Source organism: Nomascus leucogenys, chromosome 3 (genome assembly GCF_006542625.1).
Source record: "Nomascus leucogenys isolate Asia chromosome 3, Asia_NLE_v1, whole genome shotgun sequence".
Lineage (NCBI taxonomy): Eukaryota > Metazoa > Chordata > Mammalia > Primates > Hylobatidae > Nomascus > Nomascus leucogenys.
In genome coordinates, this window is record NC_044383.1 from 49,482,478 (window position 1) to 49,507,647 (window position 25,170).

The 25,170-nt window shown below is 33.2% G+C and overlaps 1 protein-coding gene across 1 annotated transcript in view; it reads right to left on the reverse strand.

The window, feature by feature from the left end:
* Positions 1–11,345: 11,345 nt before the first annotated feature.
* Positions 11,346–25,170, reverse strand: part of PCDH15 (protocadherin related 15) — a 979,523-nt gene continuing 965,698 nt past the window's right edge. Inside the window, exons 33-37 of the mRNA XM_030809305.1 lie at positions 20,677–20,695; positions 18,945–18,983; positions 14,233–14,303; positions 13,234–13,342; positions 11,346–12,255 (exon numbers count right to left, since the gene is read on the reverse strand). Of these exons, the coding sequence (XP_030665165.1) occupies positions 11,401–12,255; positions 13,234–13,342; positions 14,233–14,303; positions 18,945–18,983; positions 20,677–20,695 (1,093 nt within the window). The 3' untranslated portion in view covers positions 11,346–11,400. The remainder of the gene's footprint in view (positions 12,256–13,233; positions 13,343–14,232; positions 14,304–18,944; positions 18,984–20,676; positions 20,696–25,170) is intronic.

Genomic DNA, 25,170 nt, shown 5'->3' on the forward strand with positions numbered 1-25,170 from the left:
ACACCTTGCACGTTCTCATCTCTTCCACATTCATGCACAGAATTTGTGAGAACATCTGTACATCTTCCATATAATGTGAGATTGAGGGGAGACTCCCAGGAGCTAAACTCTGGCCTCTGTCTGCCTGTATAGCTACTGTTTATACTCTGACTAGCTTGTCCAGGTTGGCATAACCACGTCCCTCCCAACCCACCCCAGCCCACACACAAATAAAAAGTCCTCAATGTCTTAAACAGGGACTCACATGAAAAACTCCTGTGTTTCACCATTCAGAGACTGGGGGGCAGGGTGAAAAGGAGAGGGAAAATAACATTGCCTACATGTCCTCACCTTCTCCTTCTCACAATCTACCCAAAGATGGAATAAGCAGGTTTTCTGTTTCCTATTCCTGGCTAGATGAGATTTCTCCCTAAGTCTATCCCCCCACCTTTTTTTTTTCTTTTATCAGAGTTGGAGTCTCACTCTGTCACCCAGGCTGAAGTGCAGTGGCATGAACAAAACCCATAGCAGCCTCCAATTTCTGGGCTCAAGGTATCCTCCCTCTTCAGCCTCCCTGGTATATGGGATTACAAGCCTGAGCCACTGCACCCAAACCCCTTTCTTTCTTGAAGTGATTTTCCCCCTGCACACTTCTCTCTGTTTTACTTATGTAGTATCTATTATATGCAAGAGTTGTTCTAAAAGCTTTGCAAAAATTAACTAATTTAATCCTCATAATAGCCCGTAGGATAAATACTATTATTTTTCTCATTTTACAGATAAAGGATTTAGCTAGGTAGTAGCAAAGCCAGGATTTGGACCCATGCGATCTTGCTCAAATCAAGGCTTAATCACTAGGCTGTGTTTGTTCTTTGTTAGGTGGTTATGTGGCATGACTGTGAGAAAATATGAATTACACATGCATGAAACCTTCATTAATTTAATATTTTGAAAATATTATTTAAGCTCATTTTTTTCTTAAGGTATCAAAATGAACAAGAGGATATGGGAAGATTGTGTAAGTCCTGAAGATGGTGACAGATGAGAAAGAGGAGAAATCCACAGTAGAATAATAGGTGGTGCTAACTTAAACAAGAAAAAGAAGAGTACATAATAACATTAAGAAATGGTCCTTGGGCTTAACAGTAGAAAGGTCCATTAATACATTCATTGGTGAACTAAAGTTTGAATCCAGGCCTTCTATGCTGAAATTTTCTCTTGTTTCTATTCTTCCTATTCATTATGAAGTCTGCCTTTCATCTTATATATAACATTTAAGTGCTCTTCTCTCTTGTTTAGATTTGTTTGAAGTGATTGCAAATTGTCTATGTGATAAGACAGAAATAGGTTTATTAATGATTTAGTTCTTGCCTAAAACATAGGTTTATTTTTCTATTTCCTAACCCCACACCATGCAATTGCATTTTATGAAAATGTGAAACTGAATTATTGGTAGTTTTCTTTAAATATGTCCCTTAATTCCCTTACATTTCTGGCCTTTGCACAAAATGGCCTTTCTGCTTAACGAGCATCTTAGTGAATTCTCTTGGTCTCTCCTCTTTTCCCATTGTATGCAAAGACTTGTCTCTTTGACCACTTTCTGTTGTCCTTTAGGCATCAGCCTTTTTGTGAAGACTTTCTTTCTTTCTTTTTTTTGACAAAGAATCTCCCTCTGTCATCCAGACTGAGTGCAGTGGCATGAGCATAGCTCACTGTAACCTCACAATCCTTGTTTCCAGTGATCCTCCTGCCTCACCCTCCCAAGTAGCTAAGACTATAGGCATGTACCACCATGCTTTGCTAACTTTTTTTTTTCTTGTAGAGACAGGTTCTTGCTATATTGCTGAAGCTAATCTCAAATTCTTGGGCTCAAACAATTCTCCCTCCTTGACCTACCAAAGTGCATGAGCCACCACATCCAGCCAAGACTTTTTTGATTTCCAGAGAAAGTTTCTGCTTCCTTTTTTGAGAATGAAAGTAGTTACTATTAATACTTGCACTAGTACAACACATGTAAGTCAAGTCTATACTGGCTTGCAAGAACCAATGTTGGAATTTTCAAGAATTCGGCAAACTGGCTATTAAGCCCATCAGTGGCTTGAAATTGACTATGGTGGGTGTATTTGTATCATGGAAATCTGCAAACACAACAAATCTTTTTTTTGTTATTGTTTTGTATTGTTCTTCTGGAGAGCTGGTTTATCAGCACATCTATGAAAATAATACATCTATCATACAAATATATAAGTATTAATATAAAATGATAATATGGTGAATGTAATTAAGCTAACTTAGGCAAGCAATTAAGGTGATGCTATATTCTGCATATTTTTATCCACTTTACAAAAGACAGTTTCATTTCTCTAAAAAAAATTACCTATAGTCAGGCTAGAACTTCAAGGGAAAAAAAATCTGTATTCTGAAGAAATAAGTCTGCATTTACATTCGCTATCATCAGCAAACAGCACAGTTATAGAACTGTGAAAATTGCAGACCTTTACAACCTGGCCTTTGATTAATGACTTAGTTAAAGTAGGATTAATATAAATCTTTTGGCAAGAAAGAATGCTAGTGAAAGTAGAAAATATTCTGGCAATCTACCCTTTGAGCAGTCATTGTTAAGAGGCATTGATAACAGGATGATAGAGTCAAACACTTGAAGATCTCCTGGAGGAAAGGCTGATGTTTGCAAGCTATGCAAAAAGAAACAAGAAGCAAAGAAATAAAATTTGAATGACCGCTACTAAGCCAATGTATAATATAACATACTTTTAATAAAGACCCTTAGCAACAATTTCTCTCAGGTCTTGGTAGCAGGCAAAGCTGACTTTTCATCATCAATAGCTTCTGACTTTATGCACACTATGAATCCTGTAACTAATCCTGTTTTCCTTTTTTGATCTGATGTCTGGGAGATTAGATCTATATTTGTAGCCTAAATATTTAATGTATGGAACCATGAGGGCATAAGTGTGAATGCTAACCCAAGTCCCATGTTTACTCCTCTCTATCTTTATTTTCATTTTGTCTAATTCTTTTACCTTTATTTCTTCATTTTTGTAAATCACCCTAAGACCTTTTTATTCTGAAATGGAGTCTAAATAAATAGCACAGGCATGAGATGGGCACAGCAGCTGGTTCTGTAAACCACAGTTGCAGTGCTGGTTTCAAGGGAATATTGTGCCCATTATTTCAGCTTTTGCTAAAAAAGGCCCTAGGGTACTGATATCCAAACTAATTTTCTAGTTATGAAAATTAAATAAAAAAGGTGGGATATGATCAATGTAATATGGTAACAAAGGAATTACTGGAAGCCAAGATTTATCCTGCAAGCCCCCCTGTAGTTACTAACATTGGAAAATGACTGGTTAATGACATGCTGGTAGCTTAGGCAAATTATGTCTTCCTTGATGTCAAGGAAAATGATTCTTTGGGTAAACTTTTCTCCCAGTAACAGGAATATGATGTTAACCTAATGATGCAATATAGATGCTTATTTTTAGCCTATACTATTACTCCACAATCTAAGTAATAGTTATGATAGCTCAACTGTACATGTTAGTGTAAATAAGGCTTTACATATTAATTTTAACAGTCATATGGTATGCATGATTTACGTTTAAAAGGCAAACATTTGTTCCATCAGAATATATACCTTTAGGCTACCTATTTAGCCATCATCACTCAGAAAGACCCCAAAATGTCTTAATATTATGTGAATAAGTGCTTGTACCCCTGGAGAAAAGTTGTGGCATCTAATATTGATGTTAATTCAATAGGATAAATAAAATACGACATGTAAGAGTCCATAAAATCAATATGTTGATATTGATATACTGTTTTATTTCTATTAATTTAAATGTTTTTGTACCTAAACTAATTTAAATATAAGTATATATTGATTTATATATACTTTAGCTAGCTAAAATGCCCCCTTTTCTTCTCGTTGGACTATAACTCTATAACTGATATGTTTACAAGGTTAGAAAATTCAGAATCCTTTATAGAAGATGGCGTAAAGAAATTTGATGGGGAATAGGAAACAAAGGGGATACATACAGAGTTACAGATATTGATATTTTAAAATCAGCTGTTGTCAGTAGGCTTATTTATGTAAATAATGCTGCTGGGATTAGAGAGAAAGAACAGGTAAACATGGTCTAGATTTTGAAATACACCTAGCCTCTTTCACAACAAATCCAAAAGAGCCAGTGTTAATTCAGCAATTACTCTACATTAAAGGCATATTTAGGGTAAGTACTTAAATTGAAATGTGACATATTTTAGGACAGACTTCTAAGTATTTCTTTGCATTCACAGACATGAAGCTGCTGAACAGTCTTCAGTGTAGCCCAGACTTTGTGTGGGGCTCTTTTTAACAGTGTTTACTTTTTAAAATTTTAAACTATGCAATAGGCCAATTCACAAGACAAAAAAAAAAAAAAACTACAGTTTTTTATTTTACTTCTATTTTGAAAACATATACATGTATTAGCATGGGGAAGATATTGTGTTTTCTTATAATTTAAAATATCTACTATGTAAGGTAGGTTAATAAAATTTACACTCGCATTCAGCCAGAAAATACTAGAATCTGGCTAAATCTGTGGAGAAGAACATGAAGGCAATTTCGTAATCTTTTATTCTGTACATATACCTTTATAGCAATCACAGTATGTTCAGATTAAATATCTGATTTTATCTCTTAATTAAAGTGGACGTTATTATTACCATTTTACAATTTTTACTACGGGGATAAATTATAAAATGATGTGCCAAAGGTTACATGGTGCTAGGGCTAGAATTAATTCATTCTATTCTATTTAATGCAATATTTTTCTCAGCAGCTGTTGTTTATGCAAATAGTTATGCTGGGCACTGGAAATACATGGTATACAAAATTCTGTTGTACAATTGTAGAGAAAAAAGGCAATGGACCAAGAATTCCGTCTATGTTCAAGTTGGCTATTTTAGAAAATTAATTTCTCTCATTCCTTATTATCTGAGATAAAAGACAATTGAAATTATTATATCATCACCTGCATTAGAAAGTCAGGAAGATGCATGTGTCCAGAGAAATAGGAGCATATTTTAACAGAGAAAAAGAGAGGCAGAGAGAGGGTGGGTGTTGGGGGTAGAGAGAGAGAAATTATGAGTCTCTGAGACATCAGACTCAACCATGTTAAAATATATAACTTCATGTTGACTCTGCTTCTTGCCACATTTATGCTGCCATTTAGCATTTCTATAAACATAATAAACTGATCACATGTGAAAACCTTGTTTATGTAATTACAATTTTTGTATATATAAATGAATAGGTGGTATGTTAGAAAACACAGTTTCCATTTTTCTTAGAACTTGGTGGCATGAGTACATGATTGAAATCAGAAAGAATGGGTAGAAGTTTTAAAATACACTTCTTTCCTCCACATTGTTTTAAGATAAGAGGTTGCAGAGCAGGCATTTATTATCAGGCTGAAATACTCAACATGTAAATGTGAAAATAGTTACTGATTTTTATCCCCACCTGACAGAGTAATGAGAAATCATCTTTTCAAATGAAAATTTATTTTTGAAACATGGTGTAGTGACTAACAATGCATTTTAACTTAAAACTTCTAATTCAGATTCTTCATACAGTAACATAATATTTGTTGAGGAAGAACAGGTATTTGGATAAAGAAATTGGGAAAGCAGTGAAGGTGTTGATGGATTTTTCAAACTATAGACAATGTTAGAATCTTCCATACATGTGCTTAACTGACCATAAATCTAAAGTAGATTGCAATGGAAAAAATACCAATCTATAACTAAAGATTCTTATGATAAAGATCAAAGTTAACTACTGAAAACCAATAAAAAAATTAGAGCAAAAATTTCCCATACCATTTGGGAATAGAAAGAAACTATCAATAAAATGTGTAAGTCCTCAATATTATTTTGAACCTATCCTTCAGCCTTATCGCTGTGTAATTTGCAGGCACCAATAGGCATCCGCCCTGAGAATAGATTATTAGCACTTTTTGCCTATTTTACTAATTAAATTCAAGTGGTATATAAATCCCACTTAAGGTGTAAAGTGCAGAAGGTGAAGCAGAGAAAGAGAAAAATCAAAGCTCATGAAATAAAGAGAATGTCTTCCCTCGAGAGTCAATATTCAATTACTTCTGGCTCTATGATATAAAAATGTTCTTAAATAATATTTTAATAGTAACTACTGAATCACCTTTGGAACAACCACTTAAGTAAATAATACGCTTTAACATCCCTGTGAAACAATGTGGTATAATAACATGAATGACATATCACATATAAAATTCAAGGCAAACTTTTTTCTGTATTTTAAAAAGATGGTTTTGGCCAACCTACAGTTGCAATTCTATGACAACTCTCAGAGTCTGTAATTAATGAGAAAGACAAATTGGGAGAGGGAGATTAACACCTGTGATTCGATGGTCATTAAGTCACAAATGTCCTGTGTCACTCTGACCATATTTTCTCATTCTTACTCTGCTTTCCCTTAATGCCCACAAGACCTTCTAAAATCAACGGGTTGCAATATTAGTCATTACATCATTCTGTTCTCATCTTGATTAGCCAAGACCTGCTCTTTCTTCTGCCTGATTGAAGCTAGTGCTGCTTGAGAACAACAAGAAAACCTTCCTACACCTTTCTGGGAAAAATAACAACCAATTTCTTTATAAGTATTTACACTGAAACATTATTTATATGAAGTATTCTTAAGATTAAACATACTTGGGTATTTCCTCTGGGTTCCACAGTTTTAATCCTGAGTCAGGGATTTATAGACTAGTGAAAGTTCTATTAAAGTAACTACTTGATTGATCCAGACTTATTTGGTTAGTAATAATTTTGCTGCTCTACTTTACCCAAAAATATACTGACCAAATATTTGGTTTGGTTGCTCTGTGTGAATTCTGCTTCTCTTTATACTATCTCCATTAAGTAACAGATTGACCTCATGATTGTTTTTACTGAAATGATCAAGTTTAAATTACTGAAATGTGTCTGCTAAGTGGCTTGTAAAATTTTGCATATTTTCTCATAAAAAATGTGGTTTAAAATACAGTGACATCTCATATGTCAGGCCACTAGACTTCTGCCAACATCAGATTTCCAAATCTACTGGTAACCAAAGAAAGCGCCTAAGAGTCGCAAAACATTTGGTTGAATCCATGTACCTAATTCCCATCTTAAGCTTCACGATTTTTCAATAATAAGAAAACAAACAAAAAACACAAACTTTCCCATCAGGATACTAGAAGCTATAAACTGAAAGAAAAAAATGTGAGAAAGGCACAACAACAGAATAAGTTAAATGTCACAGCCAGAAATCAAAGGACAAAAACACAGTATGAAGCTGTATATAGAGAGAATATCATGGGATGCTGACTGAGATGATTTGGGGGTATCAAGATAATATTAAATTATATTCGATGACCTCCGATTGAATTAGTAGAGAAATATATGCTTAATCTAATTCCTATACAAAGTATCCTATACTAAAAACCATTGCTTTGGTGCTTGAAGGAATAAGCCCCGGACTTCATTGCTTCTAAAATTTAATATGCATATAAACCACCTTAGGATCTTTTGAAAATGTGGATGCTTGTTTGGCAGGCCAGGAGGTGCGGTCATGATTCTGTGTTTCAAATCTCCTAGCTAATGCCACTAGGCTTTTTTTTTTTTTTTTTTTTTTTTGGCAAGGGTATGGAATGCATTGATTTTCAATAAAATAAGGTAGATGAGATCTTACTGTATTTGATCTCAAATATTTTCTTGGAAATCTGAAGTAAAAACATACTACTCTTACAAGTTGGCAAGTTTATGTTAATACAATTCATTCACTTTGGAAATGAGGAAATAGCATAATAATCAATTTTTAAGATGTGAAACATGTAAGGGGAATAAATAATAGTGCATTATTCAATCCTTCAACCATATATTAATTAAGCATGCATGAGGAAATTTCATTAAAACCTGAACTTGGTCAATACTGTGCAAAATTTGAAGTGAGCTACATCTATATCATACTAAGTAATATTCAATAGAATTCTGAATTCTCTTAGTCTATATTGTTTCATTCTTTTTACATCTGGAAAATAAGCAACACACAAGGCAAGTTTTTTAAAGGATATTCTGTTTTCATTTCTATTTATGATGAAACACTGTGCTTTATTCAATGGTCAAAAATCAAGACTATGTTCTTTGATTTTAAAAAATGCCCGGGCAATGCTGATTTCCTGGTTCTGGATTTTAGGCACATAAATATGTGCATTAAAATATTCTATAAATAAACTGAAAATGGAAGAAGTTAAACACAACATTTGAAATTATGAATTCATAGCCTTTATAAGCTTCATATATTATATAAATTTCAACCCTGCCAAATTCCTTTACTCTGATATGCTGGGTTTACAAACTATTAAAGAAGTCTAGTGACATTAATGTGAGACTTCCCTAACCTCACCATGTCTTCCATTATGAAATTGTCATTCTAGATGCATTATTGCTTACTCGAACCCTTCTCACTTCCCTAAAAGCTTTTGCTAAGGGTGAGATTTCCATGTTGCTCCAAACAATTATTTAACCTCAAGTGATTAAACTAAACTAAATTATCTACCATATTTGATAAGAGATGGAAGGACCAGAGATTTGTAAATAATATTGATAAAAAGACATATGACTTCAAGTGGTTTCCTAAAGGGTCAAGATATAAATGTATTTATGGTAAAATGTGAAAACCTTTATACCGGACAACAAAGAAAACAAGCTCATGATTTAAAATAATTTACAGGTGATTCCCTCATTTACTTTACTTTGCAATTCTAGCTTTCATTTTAAAAATTAGGGCAGTGTAGACAGCAGCTGTATAAACTCATTGCCTGTAAATATCCTCTTACTTCTTTTTTGCCCTTTTGGCTATGGAAAATAAAATTACATGTACTAAAAAGGTTTTGTGGAGCTAGAAATAAAGCATAATCTATGTTAATCAATAAAATATAAATGATTACTTAGTAATTATTTCTTGTTTATTAAAACGAACAAAAATTCAAGACCCAACAAAACAGCTAAATGTTTAAACGATAGGTTATGTAGTGAAAGTATGTCCAAAAGGATTTTCTGGGAAAAAACGATTAATTGATGAGTGCAAATCTGTCTCTTTTAAAATTTTAAAGCATATTGTTCAAAGTTTTAGCTTGTGTGCATGATATAAATTCCATACATTGTTTTCTCAGTGACAATAAAAAGCACAGTTTATTAAAAACGGAAGAAGTAAAAATTAAAATATCTTTTAAAAAATTGGTCACAGTTTTGTCATTGGTATATGGAGGTTGTTCCAGGGGCCCATCCAAAGCTCTTCATCATCGGACTGTGTGTGGTCACTATGAAATTCCAAAGCCTCCTTGATGTTCTTACTGTCAATCATGGACTCCTGTTCAACTGTGCTTTTCAGCCTGTTCCCTAGTGGCTTCACCGCTGTATTGTCAGTCCCCACAGGGCAAGGGGCAAATGTAACCACAGTTGGTCTTGCATTCATTTTCTCAGTAGAAAATGGCCCCTTTGATAATGTGTTCAGAGGCACATTCTCCTCATGTGTCACTGCCAACTTGTCTAGTTTCTTAAAGTGCCTTCCCAGTGGAACAGGGGAAGCAACTTTTAAGTTGTCTGTGAGGCAGGCACGGCGGGTTCTCACCACGGAACCATTCTGTGCAATATATATATTGCCGTTGATATTACTGTGGATACTAGGATGGTGAAGACGGTTTCTCTGACATTCAGGAGCACTGTCTTCTCCAGTTGAGCTGGTTTCATACTCTCGATCAACAACTAACTTGATCATTCTTTTTCTTGCCCACTGACAAAATAAACAAAAATATGTGAGTCACTATCAAATAAATTAAAAAGGCAATGATTACATTGCCTGTGAAATCCAAAACAATGACATTTAGAAAGCTATCAAAGGTAAATCACTCAAGAGAGATAGAAGGAAGCCAGTCTTTATTAACATACATTTCTTTCCACCAATCCTTTATTGGCTTTAGAGCTTATTAATGTTTGAAAAATGCATTGTTGAGTTGGAAAGCAGACATTTCAGGAAACACATGTATTCCTTTAGATCAAATTACTGATCCACATGGAAAAAAATGTATTACTTTTATTTAAGGAGCTGATCCACTATTTGACAGCTGCTGTACTATTCAGGAAAGTTAAATTGAAAGGAATGAACAGCTTTAGTATATTGTGTTCATATTAACGCTTCTATTCCCACTATTTTAAAAATATTTTTAAACCACATCATTCTAATTTTTAATGTATTCTCTAGTTAGCCAAAACTTTTGTATAATTTAATGCATTTTGTATAATTTAAGCATTTATTTACTTGACTTTATTTACTTGAGGTATAATTTAATGCACTTATTTACTTGAGGTATAATTTAATGCATTTATTTACTTGACATATCCTGGTTTTCTGGGTTGTCCCATTTAGATATACTAACTTAAAAGGAAATATCTTCTCAGCCTGCATCATTTACCTAGTAATACACAAAACTGAAAGCTAATTATACTAAACTTTCCTTTTGTATGCAACTGGACATTTTCACGAATTCATTTGACTTTTAACAATCAATCAACATTAAAAATAGCAAGAAGCAAGGGTTAAGCAATACTGTGTTTTTCTCAAAATAGTATCGCATTTTTGGAATATGTGAACTATCAACACATTGCATGCATTCTGATTTTCAGAACTATATTTCAAAATTATAGTTTATTTACCTAGAAAAAATTTTCTACGTGTTACATTTATTTTTAAATCCACTGTAGCTCATAATAACAGAAAATAAGCTGTAATAACTTTTAATTGAAAAATGTTATTTCGCTGAATTCCTAATATTTGAAGTTGCAGATACAAACTTATTTGAACATGTTCATAATAATTTTTATAATACCTTTGCCAGTTGAAATGTACATATATGCAAAAGTAGACTGTTAAAGATATAATTTGTTGAAGCTTGTCTTAGTATTTATTTTGAAAGATGATATAAAAACTATATATATATGCCATCCATTCCAATAGAGTGTCACAGATAATACATAATGCCACATTGCATTAACAAAAATCCTACCAGTAAATAATAAATATTGATTAGCTGATTGCATGTGTTCTGATTTACTAATATAGGAAGGATTAGTCAGTTTTACTCTAATACAGTCTAATATACAAATTGATTTGGACGACATATATATTCACTTTTCTGGCATGCTTCTGATCATAAGTCATATCAAAATCATGATCGATTTGCTCCCTTTCAAGTGTCACTTGGGAGAACACACAGAAGGCACTGCACACGAGAGCACTCATCACAGCAAAACTCCCACCTACTGTGATCTCTTTTAAAGTGCTGTGTTGTAACCTTCGGAGTTTGCTCCTGGCGACTTCTTTTGGTTTGCATTCTTGCTTCTGTCGTACGCTGGTACCTGATAGCCCCATGGACCCCCAGACTGACTTTCGCTACTACTGCTACTACTACCTGATTCTGATTCCTCCTCACTTTCCACACCTCCTTCCACCGAAGCTGATTCTGCACTGCCCTCTTCAGGGATATCTTGAGCTTCAAGGTCTGTACTTTCTTCCACCGGGGCTGGTCCACTTTCTTCTTCTTCTGAGTGTTCTTCTTCTTCCACCTTAGGTTCTTTTTGTTCTTCTTGTGGCTCCTCTTTCCTACCCTTGACTTCCTTGACCTCCTCAACAATGGGCCGCCTTCTTGCAAGCACAATGTTTTTCCTTGCTTTTTCTCCTTCTGACTCTGTGGATTCGGATTCTTCTGATTCAGGGGTAGAACTCTCCTCCTCCTCAGAGGGTGTCTCTGACTCAGATTCCTCTTCTGTAGTCTCAGACTCACTGAACTCAGACTCTTCTTCACTGTATTCAGTATAGTCGCTGGAGGATTCCTCCTCTGATTCTACAGTGCTTTCTGTTGCTTCCTCTTGGTCCAGCGTGAGTTTCAAATAATCTTTGTCTTCTTCCTCAAGGCGTCTCTGCCACTCTTCACCCTCAAGGTCAACGATTCCTCTTTTATCAGCTAATCCTCTAACTTTCTTAAAAATCATTGGGAATATCCTGGCTCTCTTCCATGTTGTGTATGTAGGCTCTGCTGCTGGTGGTTTTTCGATAGTTACAACTACTTCTTCCTCCTCACTAGGCTCTCTAATTTCAACTTTTGGTTTTTTAATTTTCTTTGGCTCTTCCTGAAAATTGTGAAAATGCAATTGAAGTGTCAGCTTGGACATAGCTATGATATGACCTTGTCTCACGTAAATTACGCAGGAATGAATCTGGGGGTGATAGCTTCATGCATGTTATATAACTGGCTTAAGAAAACAATCACAAAAATTTCTACTGCATATAGACAGAAGGTGATTAAGAGAAAATAAATTATTGTATTTTAGCTTGTACTTTACAATACCCAAATATATTAATTTCCTTCTTGTTACTCAAAGTTTATTTTGCATCTTAGATCAAATAAAGAAGAAAGAATTATTGTATCTTCCTTCTTCTGTCACTAGACTTTGGTTAATAGCTTTCTGTATTCCCTTGAACTAAATTTTCAAGAATTTTCAATAATCACGAAAATATGACGATCTATCTCATTTTATGAGAAATCTATTTTATGAAATTTTGCACATGTTAAAGCCAGTGACATTTATTTGTTGTTAGTGTTGTTTTTGTATAAATTTGCCAGGTAGTGAAGACAAAGTATAACAATTTTATAGAAATGAGTCATGCTCATTTGAACATAAATTACATTATTCCTTGAAAATTATTAGTGGAAATAATTTACTTTTCTCTGATAATTGAAAGGTGGAGACTATATTTTTTTCATGACTTTTAGTTTTGCTAGATAATATGGGAACAAAAGTAACCTTTGTATTGCAGAAGTTTAAAATATATTTGACTATAATATCTTTATGGAGCAAGATTTACATTTGGAAAGGCCACAATGAAAATTAACACTTTTAGAAGGAAATAAATTAAATGATCAAGAAGTAATTTTCCTCCAAAGACAAGGCAATGAAACAGTCAGCACTGTTAAATTTCTATGGGAAATACATACTAAATGAAAGGAATTTCTAAAAGTTGAAAATGTTCTATAGCCGCTGGTCATGTAGGGTTAAACAACATTTTTCTTGGAATATTATCTTACATAATAAAATTACAGTAATTACCTCTTCCTCCTCATATTCTTCCTCAGCTTCACCAACCACCTCCCCATATTCCTCCTGTCCAGCTGGTGGTAACAATCGACGGCGACTCCCATATTGAGGCATTTCATACCTGTAATATAAACTTACAGCTTTAAACAGTTTGTCATGTGATTTCTGTAGAATCTACCATGAGTGATCTGTTTCCTTCTTTTTCTTCCACCATTCAATCGACAGATATTTACACAGCACCTATCAGGCTCCTTGTAAACTAGTTACAAAACTATAGAGTAAGAACTGCTACCTGATGACCAGTGATTTTTGCCATAATGGTACCCTGGAATAACAATAAAAAGAGTTGAGTTATTTCAGATACTCGTTTTTGGAGAAACTAGAATGAGGAAAAAGCCATATTGTGTCTTAACTAGCTGAAGAATCCAGAACACAAAATAGATACTTTGGAAAAGTGTAATGGCTCATTCACAACATTAAATCTGTATCTTGGTAGCAAAAAGTTGCTTCAAACATGGTCTGTAATGGTTTTCACAATTTTCTTCAGTATTTTTTTTGAAAGTGGCTAATTTATATGTGTATAAGTGACTTTTGAGACACTTATCAGTGGATTCTAAGGTGTGTTTTCTGCTTCCTAACTAACTGCTCTTGGGCAAAACTTTAAACTGATTGATTAGATAAGACATTAACATCTTATATGAAAGAAATGGTGAATTTAGGAATTGAGCAAATATGTTTGACATCTATTTCCCATATAAATAATTTTGAATAATTTTACCGCATTTCTAGAATTGCAATCAATGTCAATGTAAAATATCAATATGGAACTCAATATAGAAAAATGGTTAAAACTTGGTTAAAAATAAAGCTAGATATACTATTCATTTTCAAATATTATACTAGTGAGATCGACATGACATTAAAAACAAATTCTAGTAATAATCATTTAATAATTTCCTATTAATAAAATATTAAAATAAGAATCTGAATTAAAAAAATCTGAAGATGTACCCATGCTCATAACTGTAATAATCTTGTCCATATTCCTGGCCAGGATCAATTCCAGACTCCATGGATAATTCCTATTTTTCAAAAAGAAAAATTGCATTTGAAAACAAATTCTTATCACGTTTCAGCTCAAAGTCAGATTTCCACACCTAGAATTCGATGATTCTCAAAACATTCCTGCCAAAATAACTTTAAATACAAGGGTCAGTTAAAGCAATTAAAATAACTCTATTTAAAAGTGTTAGTCAAATCTATTCATTTTTTTCTGGCTGTAACCATTTGATACAAAATAAGGTTATATAATTTGACCTGAAGAGGAAAAAGTAATTTTTTTCTAACGGCAAATCTGTTAAAACTTGCAGATGAGCATTTTCACTTGTTTTTGGATGTCTTTTAAAATTATCAATAGACAGTTAATATTTAACTCAATTTTAAGTTAAATTATTAAGTGATGTTGGCCTTAAGAAAAATTATAACACTATCTACAGCGTTTTTTTTTATCTCCCCACTAACAGTTTTCTAGTACCCAGTATTATTCTATTCATTGAAGCTGTTCTGATAAAATCATCCTATAACAATAATTTAAGTTAACGTGTAATGCTTCCCAAGGATGTTTATACTTTAAACACACACTTCTAATTCTAAATTTAAGGTTTTTTTGTTTGTCTGAACAGTTTTTTTGAGACGGAGTCTCGCTCAGTCGCCCAGGCTGGAGTGCAGTGGAATGATCTTGGCTCACTGCAGGGTCTGCCTCCAGGGTTCACGCCATTCTCCTGCCTCAGCCTCCCGAGTAGCTGGGGCTACAGGCACCCACCACCACTCCCGTCTAATTTTTTGTATTTTTTTTTTTTTTTTTTTTTAGTACAGATGGGGTTTCACCGTGTTAGCCATGATGATCTTGATCTCCTGACCTCGTGATCAGCCCCCCTCAGCCTCCCAAAGTGCTGGGATTACAGGCGTGAGCCACTGTGCCTGGCCTCTAAATTTAAAGTTTTTAAAGGAAAAAAATAATTTGTTAGAATAGAGGTCCTTTTAATATTTCCAGTTCTAAACTCTAAACATACTGATTTTTGTCAAACTCTACTTATAGAAAGATGTTTTTCTTGAGATAGATATACATGTGAAAAATGTGAAAACAGTTTCTGATAACTATCAAATGCAATTTCTCTACATTTCCCTTTTAAATTCTACTTTAACATGTTAAGCAGGTTAAATGACAAAGGTTAACCCAATTAATTTTGCAATGGAATACGAGAAGAGAGGAGGGAAAAGGATAGGTATTCACAGGAAAATAGATTGGTACATATTTCTATCATCTATTATTTGTAAAAATTTAATTTTGTTGATCCCAGGATAGTAATGAGTCAGGAAAAAAATGCCCTCCTCTGAGGGCACAAATATGTCATTTACAAAGTGTGGAAATTTACAGCCTGCATGATTGATATGGATAAGGACCCTCAGTTGTGCTTGGTGTGGCCAACATCATTTTTTAAAATTGAATTCATTACTAACAGTGCTAATCAGAAAATGACACCAAAAATATGGATGTTGGTTTCTCTTGAAAAATAAAAAGATGGAAACACTAGGATCATTATTTTTACATTCCAATAATCTAGTTGACGAGATTAATTTTTACAGCAAGCATGTTCTCTCCTGTTTATGTCAGTATCCCCAACGACACTTTTCTACATTTATACCCTAGTCACTATGAAATCTGTCATCTGCTATTGCTTTGTGTCTAATAAACTCCATTCGCTTACATTACTACCCTAGATGCTGTAGGTATTTACGTTTGCATTACTTCTATCTTATAATTTTGCAGTTTACAAATACTTTGTGATCCTACTCTAAAGGAATCCAATTTTGATGTTAAAACTAGTATAGTTAATTCACCAGAATAACTAATATTTAGAAAAACCCATGATGAACAATACTATGTATTTGCAGGGACACAGAACAGCTAAAACTCTCATCTAAGTCTGGAGAGATTATTACTTGGTAAAACTTTTTAGAATATGTTTGGCAATAGTACTAAATTAAATATAATCATTTCTTCCTTCACAGAACTTAAATCTGTAGTTAAATACCCAACAGAAACATGTACACTTGCGAGAAAACACATTATTCCTAACAGTCCCAAATTAGAAACAATGCAAAAGTCCATGAGATAAACACACTACTACATCGCATAACAACATAAACGAATCTCCCAAACAGAATGTTGAGCAATATAGGTCAGGTACCAATGAAATATATTATATCATTCTATTTATATACATTTCAAGAACAGACTAAAGAATATGTTACAGGCCAGAAGGAAAACTGATATCTAGGTGTTGACACAGAGGAGCTTGAGGGGTATGTGCACTCTGTAAAAATTCATCTAGTTATACAGTATGGTTTATACTTTTTTTATGGGCGTAGGTTTTATTTCAACAAAAATATATTTATTATAGGAAGGTTGAAGTGGGGGAAGGAATGAGGTTAAGAAATACCTGGAAGAAACTGAGACAAAAAGTCTAGATTTAAGTTATGTCAAACTAAGTACTTTGTAAAAACGTTTCCTGTAGGTAAGCTAAGAATTTTAAGGTATGTAAAACTCAGTGTAATGATACTGGTTTAAATGAAGCAAATAGGTCTCAGAACTAATATTTTCAAACTGCTTGACCAATGCATGTTTAATTAAATACATACAGATACTGAGAAAATAACTTCAAACAGTTTTGAAGTAGACTTTTAACAACATTAGGTAATAGTAAGAAACGCAAAATAAAAATTTCAAGTAAATATTTATGGAGAAATAATGCAACTGAGTGGATTTTGTATTTTAGAAGTCAGTCAGCATCAAAGAATTTTCTTTACATAAATACTTTTTCTTCATAAAGGGAAAATAATGCTCAGCTCTCGCTAGCTACAATGCATATGGCATCAATTGCATTAAAAATGTGATAAGAAGTATAGAAGGGATGCGGATAGGAACCCAGGAAACTCAGCAAGATAGCCCTTGATTCAATCTGTCACTCTATTTCTGAGTTGAGTATAGAGGGATAGGAACTAGCAGAAGGAAATGATCTAAAAGGTACCTCTTGGATGCTTCCACCACCCATGAATGAAGAGCAGAGCATCAGTCGTTAAAACAAAAAAAAATTGAGGAAGGAGCCCGGGTGCGGTGGCTCATGCCTGTACTTCCAGCACTTTGGGAGGCCGAGGTGGGCAGATCACAAGGTCAAGAAATCGAGACCATCCTGGCCAATATGGTGAAACCCCGTCTCTACTAAAAACACAAAAATTAGCTGGGCATGGTGGCATGTGCCTGTAATCCCAGCTACTCGGGAGGCTGAGGCAGGAGAATTGCTTGAACCCAGGAGGTGGAGGTTGCAGTGAGCCAAGATTATGCCACTGCACTCAAGCCTGGCGATGGAACAAGAATCCGTCTCAAAAAAAAAAAAAAAAAAAAAAAAGTAAGGAACTGCTGACCAGTCAGATCCATGAGTCCATGAGTCAACCTCAACCAACAATGAAATGCTGGCCCTTTTTGTTGTTCCACACAGTCCCAGTAGACTGTAACAACCCCTTAGTTGGTGAATTCTAGATTTTAGAAAAGTATGCAAAGTAACATACTAGTGATTTTCTTGGGTACATCAAACACTTAATGTGATTTTTTAAATTCATTTGTGCTGTCCACACAGGGAAAACATAGAATTAACTTAATATTTAATTATTATAAACATTTATACTGATGCAAAACAAAAACAACAATAATTGTAATATACTGAATTTCTTCCTGTTAATTCCAGTTGTTGAGCTAGGAACTTACATATTAGATATTACTGCTAACATTTTATAGAAGATGAAATTGATGTTCAGCAGATGTATATCTTGACTAAGGTCTTGCATAAAGTAATTGGTGTTTGGATTTCAACCCTGAGTTTTCCAATTCAAATTTTATGGAGCCCTCTCCATGGAAATTTTTGCTAAAACCTTATAAAAGTTTAATATTCCTGCCACACAACCTCCAGATTTTGGAGAGTAGATTCTAACCAAGAAATGCCTCTTTTTAGCAAAGATAGAATTCTGTACTCAAGGAAAAGGAATAAAATTTTTGTAAGTGGAGCTTATGAAATACTAAATTTGCCATACAATTAAAAGTAGGATGACTGTGTTTTTATTTTTAATTATATATATAAACATAATAAGTAAACAATATGTATTTATTATACAACTAAATATCTTCTTCACATTGCAGAAGAAAGTGCCATAGGCAATTTGTAATATAGGTGTCCAAAAGAGGTATTTTGAATCACATAAAATGATATTTAAGTACAGATATCAGCATTCTGTCTTTAAACTTTGCATAATCTAAATCTGATGTCAGGAATGGAAAGATGAATTCAGATTGATTAAGACAAGTAACTACTGATCGGGTTCATTAATTGCTTCATTCAATGAATGGCTTGTATTTATTAGGAATAATGGGCTTATTTGTCTAATTCCCAGAGAATGAGGCTAAAAATTTGGAAGTTGAGCTACCAGCAACTTCAGGAGGTGATTTCTTGGTTTCTTTTTTTTTTAAGTTATTTTGAAAGACTCTTTTCTTTTCCTTTAAAATTATGCCACATTGGCAGACACCCACTCTGCCTACATGAATTAATACAATAGATCTTAAAGTCACAGTGAAGGCTCAGTGAGGTTGAAAAGAAAATGAAAATTGGTACCTCTGGTTTAAGAAGAGAGGGCCTCAGCAGTTGCTGTTGCTGTCAAAGGAAATTAAAATAGAAAAAGATTTAGAAAATAAATCAGATGGGAAAGGTAGATCATGATTGAGAAGAGAGGAAAAAAAGGCGACAGTTTAAAACATGTTTCCTTGGGATTATTCATTATTCATGTGTTAGCTACCAAAAGCATTAAACATTTTAACTAATTCTTTATATTGGAACATAAAATAAGAATTCGTTTGTTTTAATTTCATCATTCTTTTAGTTAATGACAAATTTAATAGCCTTAATAAACAGAAATCTATACAGATTTTTGTTTTATTAAGCTCCACAGTACAAAGAGTTATTTATGTTTCTAAAAGTACTATGTGTCATATAATTACTTTTATCAAGTTTAACCTTGTTTTAAGTTGCCCTTCTTTTTTTCCTTCCCAATCACATTAAATATGATAAGGTTCACCGGGAAGAAGAGTAGAACACACAAAGTGATAAAGTTGTAATGTATCTATCAATATATTTAAGACATGCTCTCCATTTCTTTTTCTTACCAAAGTGTGGATTTCTTGCACTAAAACATTAAGTGTGTTTTCAGAATGATTAGGAAAGTCATTAATTATCAGATTTGGTAGGAATTGCTTCCTGCCTCTTCCTTCTTTCACTTGCATTTATTTAAAGCTAATACAGTCACCATTGATCTGTTTCATAATAATACAGACTTTAACCAGATAAAAACAAGATACACAATGCAAATTTTGGGGTTAGTAACTCTTTGGAGGGAAAAGAGCATATTAAACTGAGTATTGGAAAAGTGGGTAGTGAGGTTCTGGGAGGTAATTCCGTCGCTGAACCCACTGTTTAAACTGGCTAGTAGAACAACCATTTGACTGAAGGGATATCCTTTTTATAATAAATATAGTTGTTGGTGAGTTAGTTATTTTACTCATAATGAATTCTAAACTATAATCCAATTAGGTCGTATACTTATTAGGTCATATACTTCTCTTGATTGAGAAGCTGTATGCTAAATCAAACTAGGTTCGCAGTGACTTCATTGATAACATCACCTGCAGTACAGCTGGCCAAATACTATTGGCCAGAATGCCCAGTAGGTTCTCTGCAGACAGAATGAAATGAACACAGTAGAAAAGCCAGAGCTTTCTAACATTTTGATTATTTTTAAAATCTTTAGGATATCAAGCTTTAACATAGTGATAGGATGGAGCCTTGAACTGGTAAAAAGATCAAAAGTTAAGTATTCCTATATTCTTTTTTTTTTTTTTGAGACAGCACCTCACTTTTGCCCAGGCTGGAGTCGGTGGCCTGATCTTGGCTCACTGCAATCTCCGCCTTGCTGGTTCAAGCAATTCTCCTGTATCAGCCTCCCAAATAGCTGGGACTACAGGCAGTGATCCTAGTTTCTAAATTAGATGTATAGCCTTAGACAAATAAATTTTGGGGAAATGTCAGAATACTGAGTAATAGTAATGCAGAACAAAATAAATGTATCCTTAAAAAGGTAAGCAAGTGATGTTGGACCATTGAATAACAGATTTAAAACCTTAAAACAAGGAAGCAACATATATAAAAGAAAATAAATAGTATAACATACTAATATGTTTTTGTTGAAATCAAAGAAAATAACCTAGTTCAAAAGAATGTACATTAGTCTTGCCTGTTACACAAGTATTTTCCTAGTACGCTTGTTACGACATCAACACCATAAAGCCCTTACCTCTGATCCATAACCTCTCCTGCAAGGCAGAAATAAATAAATCAGTATTAAACATCTTAGATTTTCATATTAAATAAAATGACAGATAAGGGCTTTTTAAAAAAAGTCTGAGTAAAACTGAGAAGACAATTTCTACTAAACACTATCTATCTCAGTGGGAAGTATATTATTTTGTGGCATTATCAAAGCAGGAAGATCATGGTTTCATACCTGAATTACTAAAATAATGATCAACCCAGAGCCGCGGTCCATATAGCAAAAAAAACATGCAAAATCTGTTTTATTTCAATAGTGTATAATGACAAACTTTGACTCTATTATTATCAATTGGGATAAAAAATATTATAAATGATCTCTTATACACAAGTCTTGATATATATACTAATCCTTAGGGGAAGAGATATGTTTTATACATGAAGAATGTAATAAACATAGGATGAAAATTATGTCTATGATTGAATATATTCTTCCAAATGATTGTATGATATTTTCTTTATGTTAACTTAATTCTAAAAATAATACAAACTATTGACTGTCCTTTCAGGGTCAATTATAATATTAGAAATTAAGTGAAGAAGTTTTTAGAGCTTTAATAGCCAAATATTCAGTATTACATAAAGATTTATAAAGTTCACACATCACAAGATGGTGAAACATTTGACTGTACTTGAGGGGGAGAAAAGAATATAGAGTTTTCAAAGTTGAATGTTACTAATAATGAAAATGTTCTATGTGTTATTTATTAAGCAGTTAATATAAAGTGTTAAACTGATGCTGTCAACCATGTTATGTAGAATTAATCAGTGTAATGAAGAATTATTACAAAGAAAGAGGCACATGCATAACTTTCTAAAATCCAACAAAACAATCTCTGTAGAAAATTTTTTAAAAAATTTTGAGGCCTTCACAAAGTAATTCTACTTATCAGAAAGCATCTTATGTGGTTAATGCATTGTATATTGAAACTGTTTGTAAAAAAGTAAATACAATGCTTACTAAAGCTTCTCAATTTATTCTTTAAAATGGTTCTGCAGTGAATTTTGTAGAGTGCTTACATGGTTCTGCCAATATTTATAAGACTGATAATTCTTCCAGAGCCCTTAGAATTGTAGACATTTTCAACTTTTACCAAATTTATATTTTTCAGAAATAATTCAGGTAGGGAAAGCTCATATTTAGGTTTTAATAATGACAACTGAGTCATATACCTTATAAAATATCCAACCAAAGCCAGGCTTTATTTTTTAGAATATTTCTTCTGACTCCTTTTATCAGCAATGTTTTCCATCAGTGTGAAAAATAAAATATCAATAGATAAACTATAACTAAATGTTAATGTTTCCATTCACATTTTTATTGCCTTTTATTTGGTTATTCGTATTGCTTGTCTTGGCTCAAAGGCAGAAAGTTACTTGAAAGAGGTACGTAACAGAATTACTACTTACTTTACCTGTGTGCTTTCAAAACATGACTATTGATACTTATAAAGCCAATTCATATAATATCGATGCACCTCTTTATGCAATTCATAATCAATTGTATTACTTATATGATGTATATGTATCACTGTTTACTTTTAACAATAAGGACAAATGTATGGTCATCTTTCTTGAGTCTTTAGTTAAAAGGTGTCTAATAATTTCTTGTGCATTAATGAGATCATAAGAAATATTGAGAAAAAAGTGTTATTTTTCTACTGTCTGGTTGTCAGGTTGTAAGCAGTTAGGGTTTGAGAGGAGGAGGAATATTTAGGCTTGTGTACTCAAATAATACTAAAAGGTCTCATATAGAAGATATTTTAACTGACTTTTATAATGTATCATAATGACATTAGGAATCTCCAAATACAATGTGTCAGAAAAAGACTGGCTTAAATATAAAACATAGGTATCTATGTTTCAATTAAAAAGTAGAGAATAATAATAAAACTTTTAGATTATGTAAATAGTAAAATGTTTGTTACAGAAAAAGGCAATATAACAATTTAATAAGGCTGTAGGTACCTATACAAAAATGTTTTTTGGATTTCTCATATTTCTTTTGTTACTATTTATAGATTTATCAAGAAATTACAAATTTTACATTTGCAAGAAGCTGGTAGATATTAGCTTAGAAAAGACACACTCACATTAAAGGCTTACACAATTGTGAATACCTTGTCAGAGTCCGCCAAATAGCACAAGTTCTCATGCATATGACCAGCTGCCAACAAAAACTCCAACTGAAGTTTTTCAGTGAAAGAAAGAAAAAAATCATGTTCAAGAACCCCAAGAAAGTAATTACTCTTGATTTGGATGAAAAGAATTTGAAGCAGATGGGCTAATAAAAATAATTAGGTTTACAGATTTTTTTCTGTCTGATCTTGTTAATTAGGAATGCCAGGTCACATTATTGAAGAAATATGAGGGATGAAGAAAACCTCTGAAATAATGCATTGAAGGGCTCTCAACCTATATTCATATACTTCCAATAGTAATTATTAGGCATGAGTTTTGCCTGTATTTCAGAATTGTACCCTTCTCTATGCAAACTTATATCTTCTAAAATCTTAAAACTCCAGAGTGTTTTATAAGTATTTGTTTTAAATACTTACATGTGCATTCAAAATGTGAACTTCCAGTAAATAAAACATATTCCATGTGTTTCATGGGAAAAACAAAGTAATTACTTGATGGTCACATATTTTACATCAGATACTAATATTGAAAGTATAGTTTCCTTAGGAAGGAAGGGAGATAGTACCTAGCTTAAGTGATGCTGTTCGAATTTAACAATTGGAGCTCTAAGAACTATTACTACAACCACAGAAATCTCTTCCCAGAGTGTACCGTTAGCAGAAACCTATGTAAAAGAGTGATAGTTCAGGAAATATCATTTCTCTTGATTTTTCTATTTAAGCTTTTTATATTTCATTTATTAAACTGAAGATCATACTTTCTTTAAAAAGGAATCTTATGAAAAAATTTAAATTAAGGAGATGATTAATAATGTGAACAAACAAAATTAAACAGCACTTTAAACATCTGTTGGAACAATGAAATGCCTTACAAAAGTCAACAACTCAAGATTTATTTTCATTATAAAGAAGGGAAGGGAAAGCACAATGAGAAATAAAGAGAATAAGACAGCAATAGAAAATGTATAAGATTTATCAAATCCATAAGCATACTACTAAGATAAAAGCAAGTCAGAGTAAAAGATGTTCTTATCAGAAAACAGATGACTGCATGTTATAGCACCTGAGATTTATTTTGAAATACCTTATGTCTGTCATCTCCTACAATCTAGGTACATTATATTTTACTTTGGTAGTATTTCTTCTTACCAAATACATAGGCTTCAAGAAAAGACAGAACCTATCAATCATATCAGTTTTAACTTATTTGTAACAGTCTGCTTTTTTCTTGGAACATTCATATAAAACTACGATCAAAAACTAAATGTAAATGTTACTGCATCCACATGATAGACATGCCTTTGGTTTAAGTTGGGTATCTAACTTTCATGCCCACATATTCCCACTAAAAAAGAGATTAAAATTACTTACTTTTCAAATAAATGTAGAACAAATTATGCTACTTTGTAGTTTAAAAATTAAAGTAAATCTATTATATGAGTTAGTAGTGATGAGGTTAATATCTTTTTAAATTAAAAATGAGAAAAAACTGCATTTCATTGAATTTGGGGTAAAATAATTAATAGAATCTTCTTTGACGTTCAAATCTGATGTTCAACTTGAAGACTATGATCAACAAGAGGTTTGCCCGACTAAAATAAGAAAAGCAACATTACAGTGAAGTAGATTGACTGTGAGATTGTTTTTCAGTTCCCTCGACAATATTGTTCAAATTCTCCTTGTTTTGTTCAGATGTGATTTCCATATTTGTTACTTCTGAAGGGCACATAGTTTGAAGTTCTGAAACATTTGTGCGTAGATAGTTTTTTTCTATTTGACTGTACATGTTAGCTACTGATTTTTCAAGTTCTGCTAAGTTTTTAACATGTCTGAGGATGCCTTTTGGTTCTCTCTGAGGGTCTGTTTTACACACTGTTGCTGTTGATAGCTGTGCCATAGAGGACTTAATTTTCTCGGCAGGCATCATGTTGGTCGTGCATTTAACACCTGTTAGACAGACACACTCTGTGGACAGAAATGAAGCTGAAGGAGGTGGGGGGCAAGGAATAGAAGGAGGTGGTGGAGGAAGACTTGGAAATGAAGGTAGAAGTGGTGGAGTTGGGGGACCAGAAGTTGAAACGGAAAGTGGAAAAAATGTAGAAGCAGGAAGAGGAATAGAAGGAGGAGAGGGAGGAGGACAAAAAAGAGAAAAAGGAGAAATGTCAGGAGGAGGAGCAAGAGGAGCAGGAGCAGGAGGAGGAGAAGGAGGAGAAATAGGAGGAGGAGGGGGACAGGCAGAAGAAGGAGAGATGTTTGGTGGATGGGCAAAATTTTCAAAAATATTTCTTTCAGTTTCAACAGCTAACATACAAATAGGT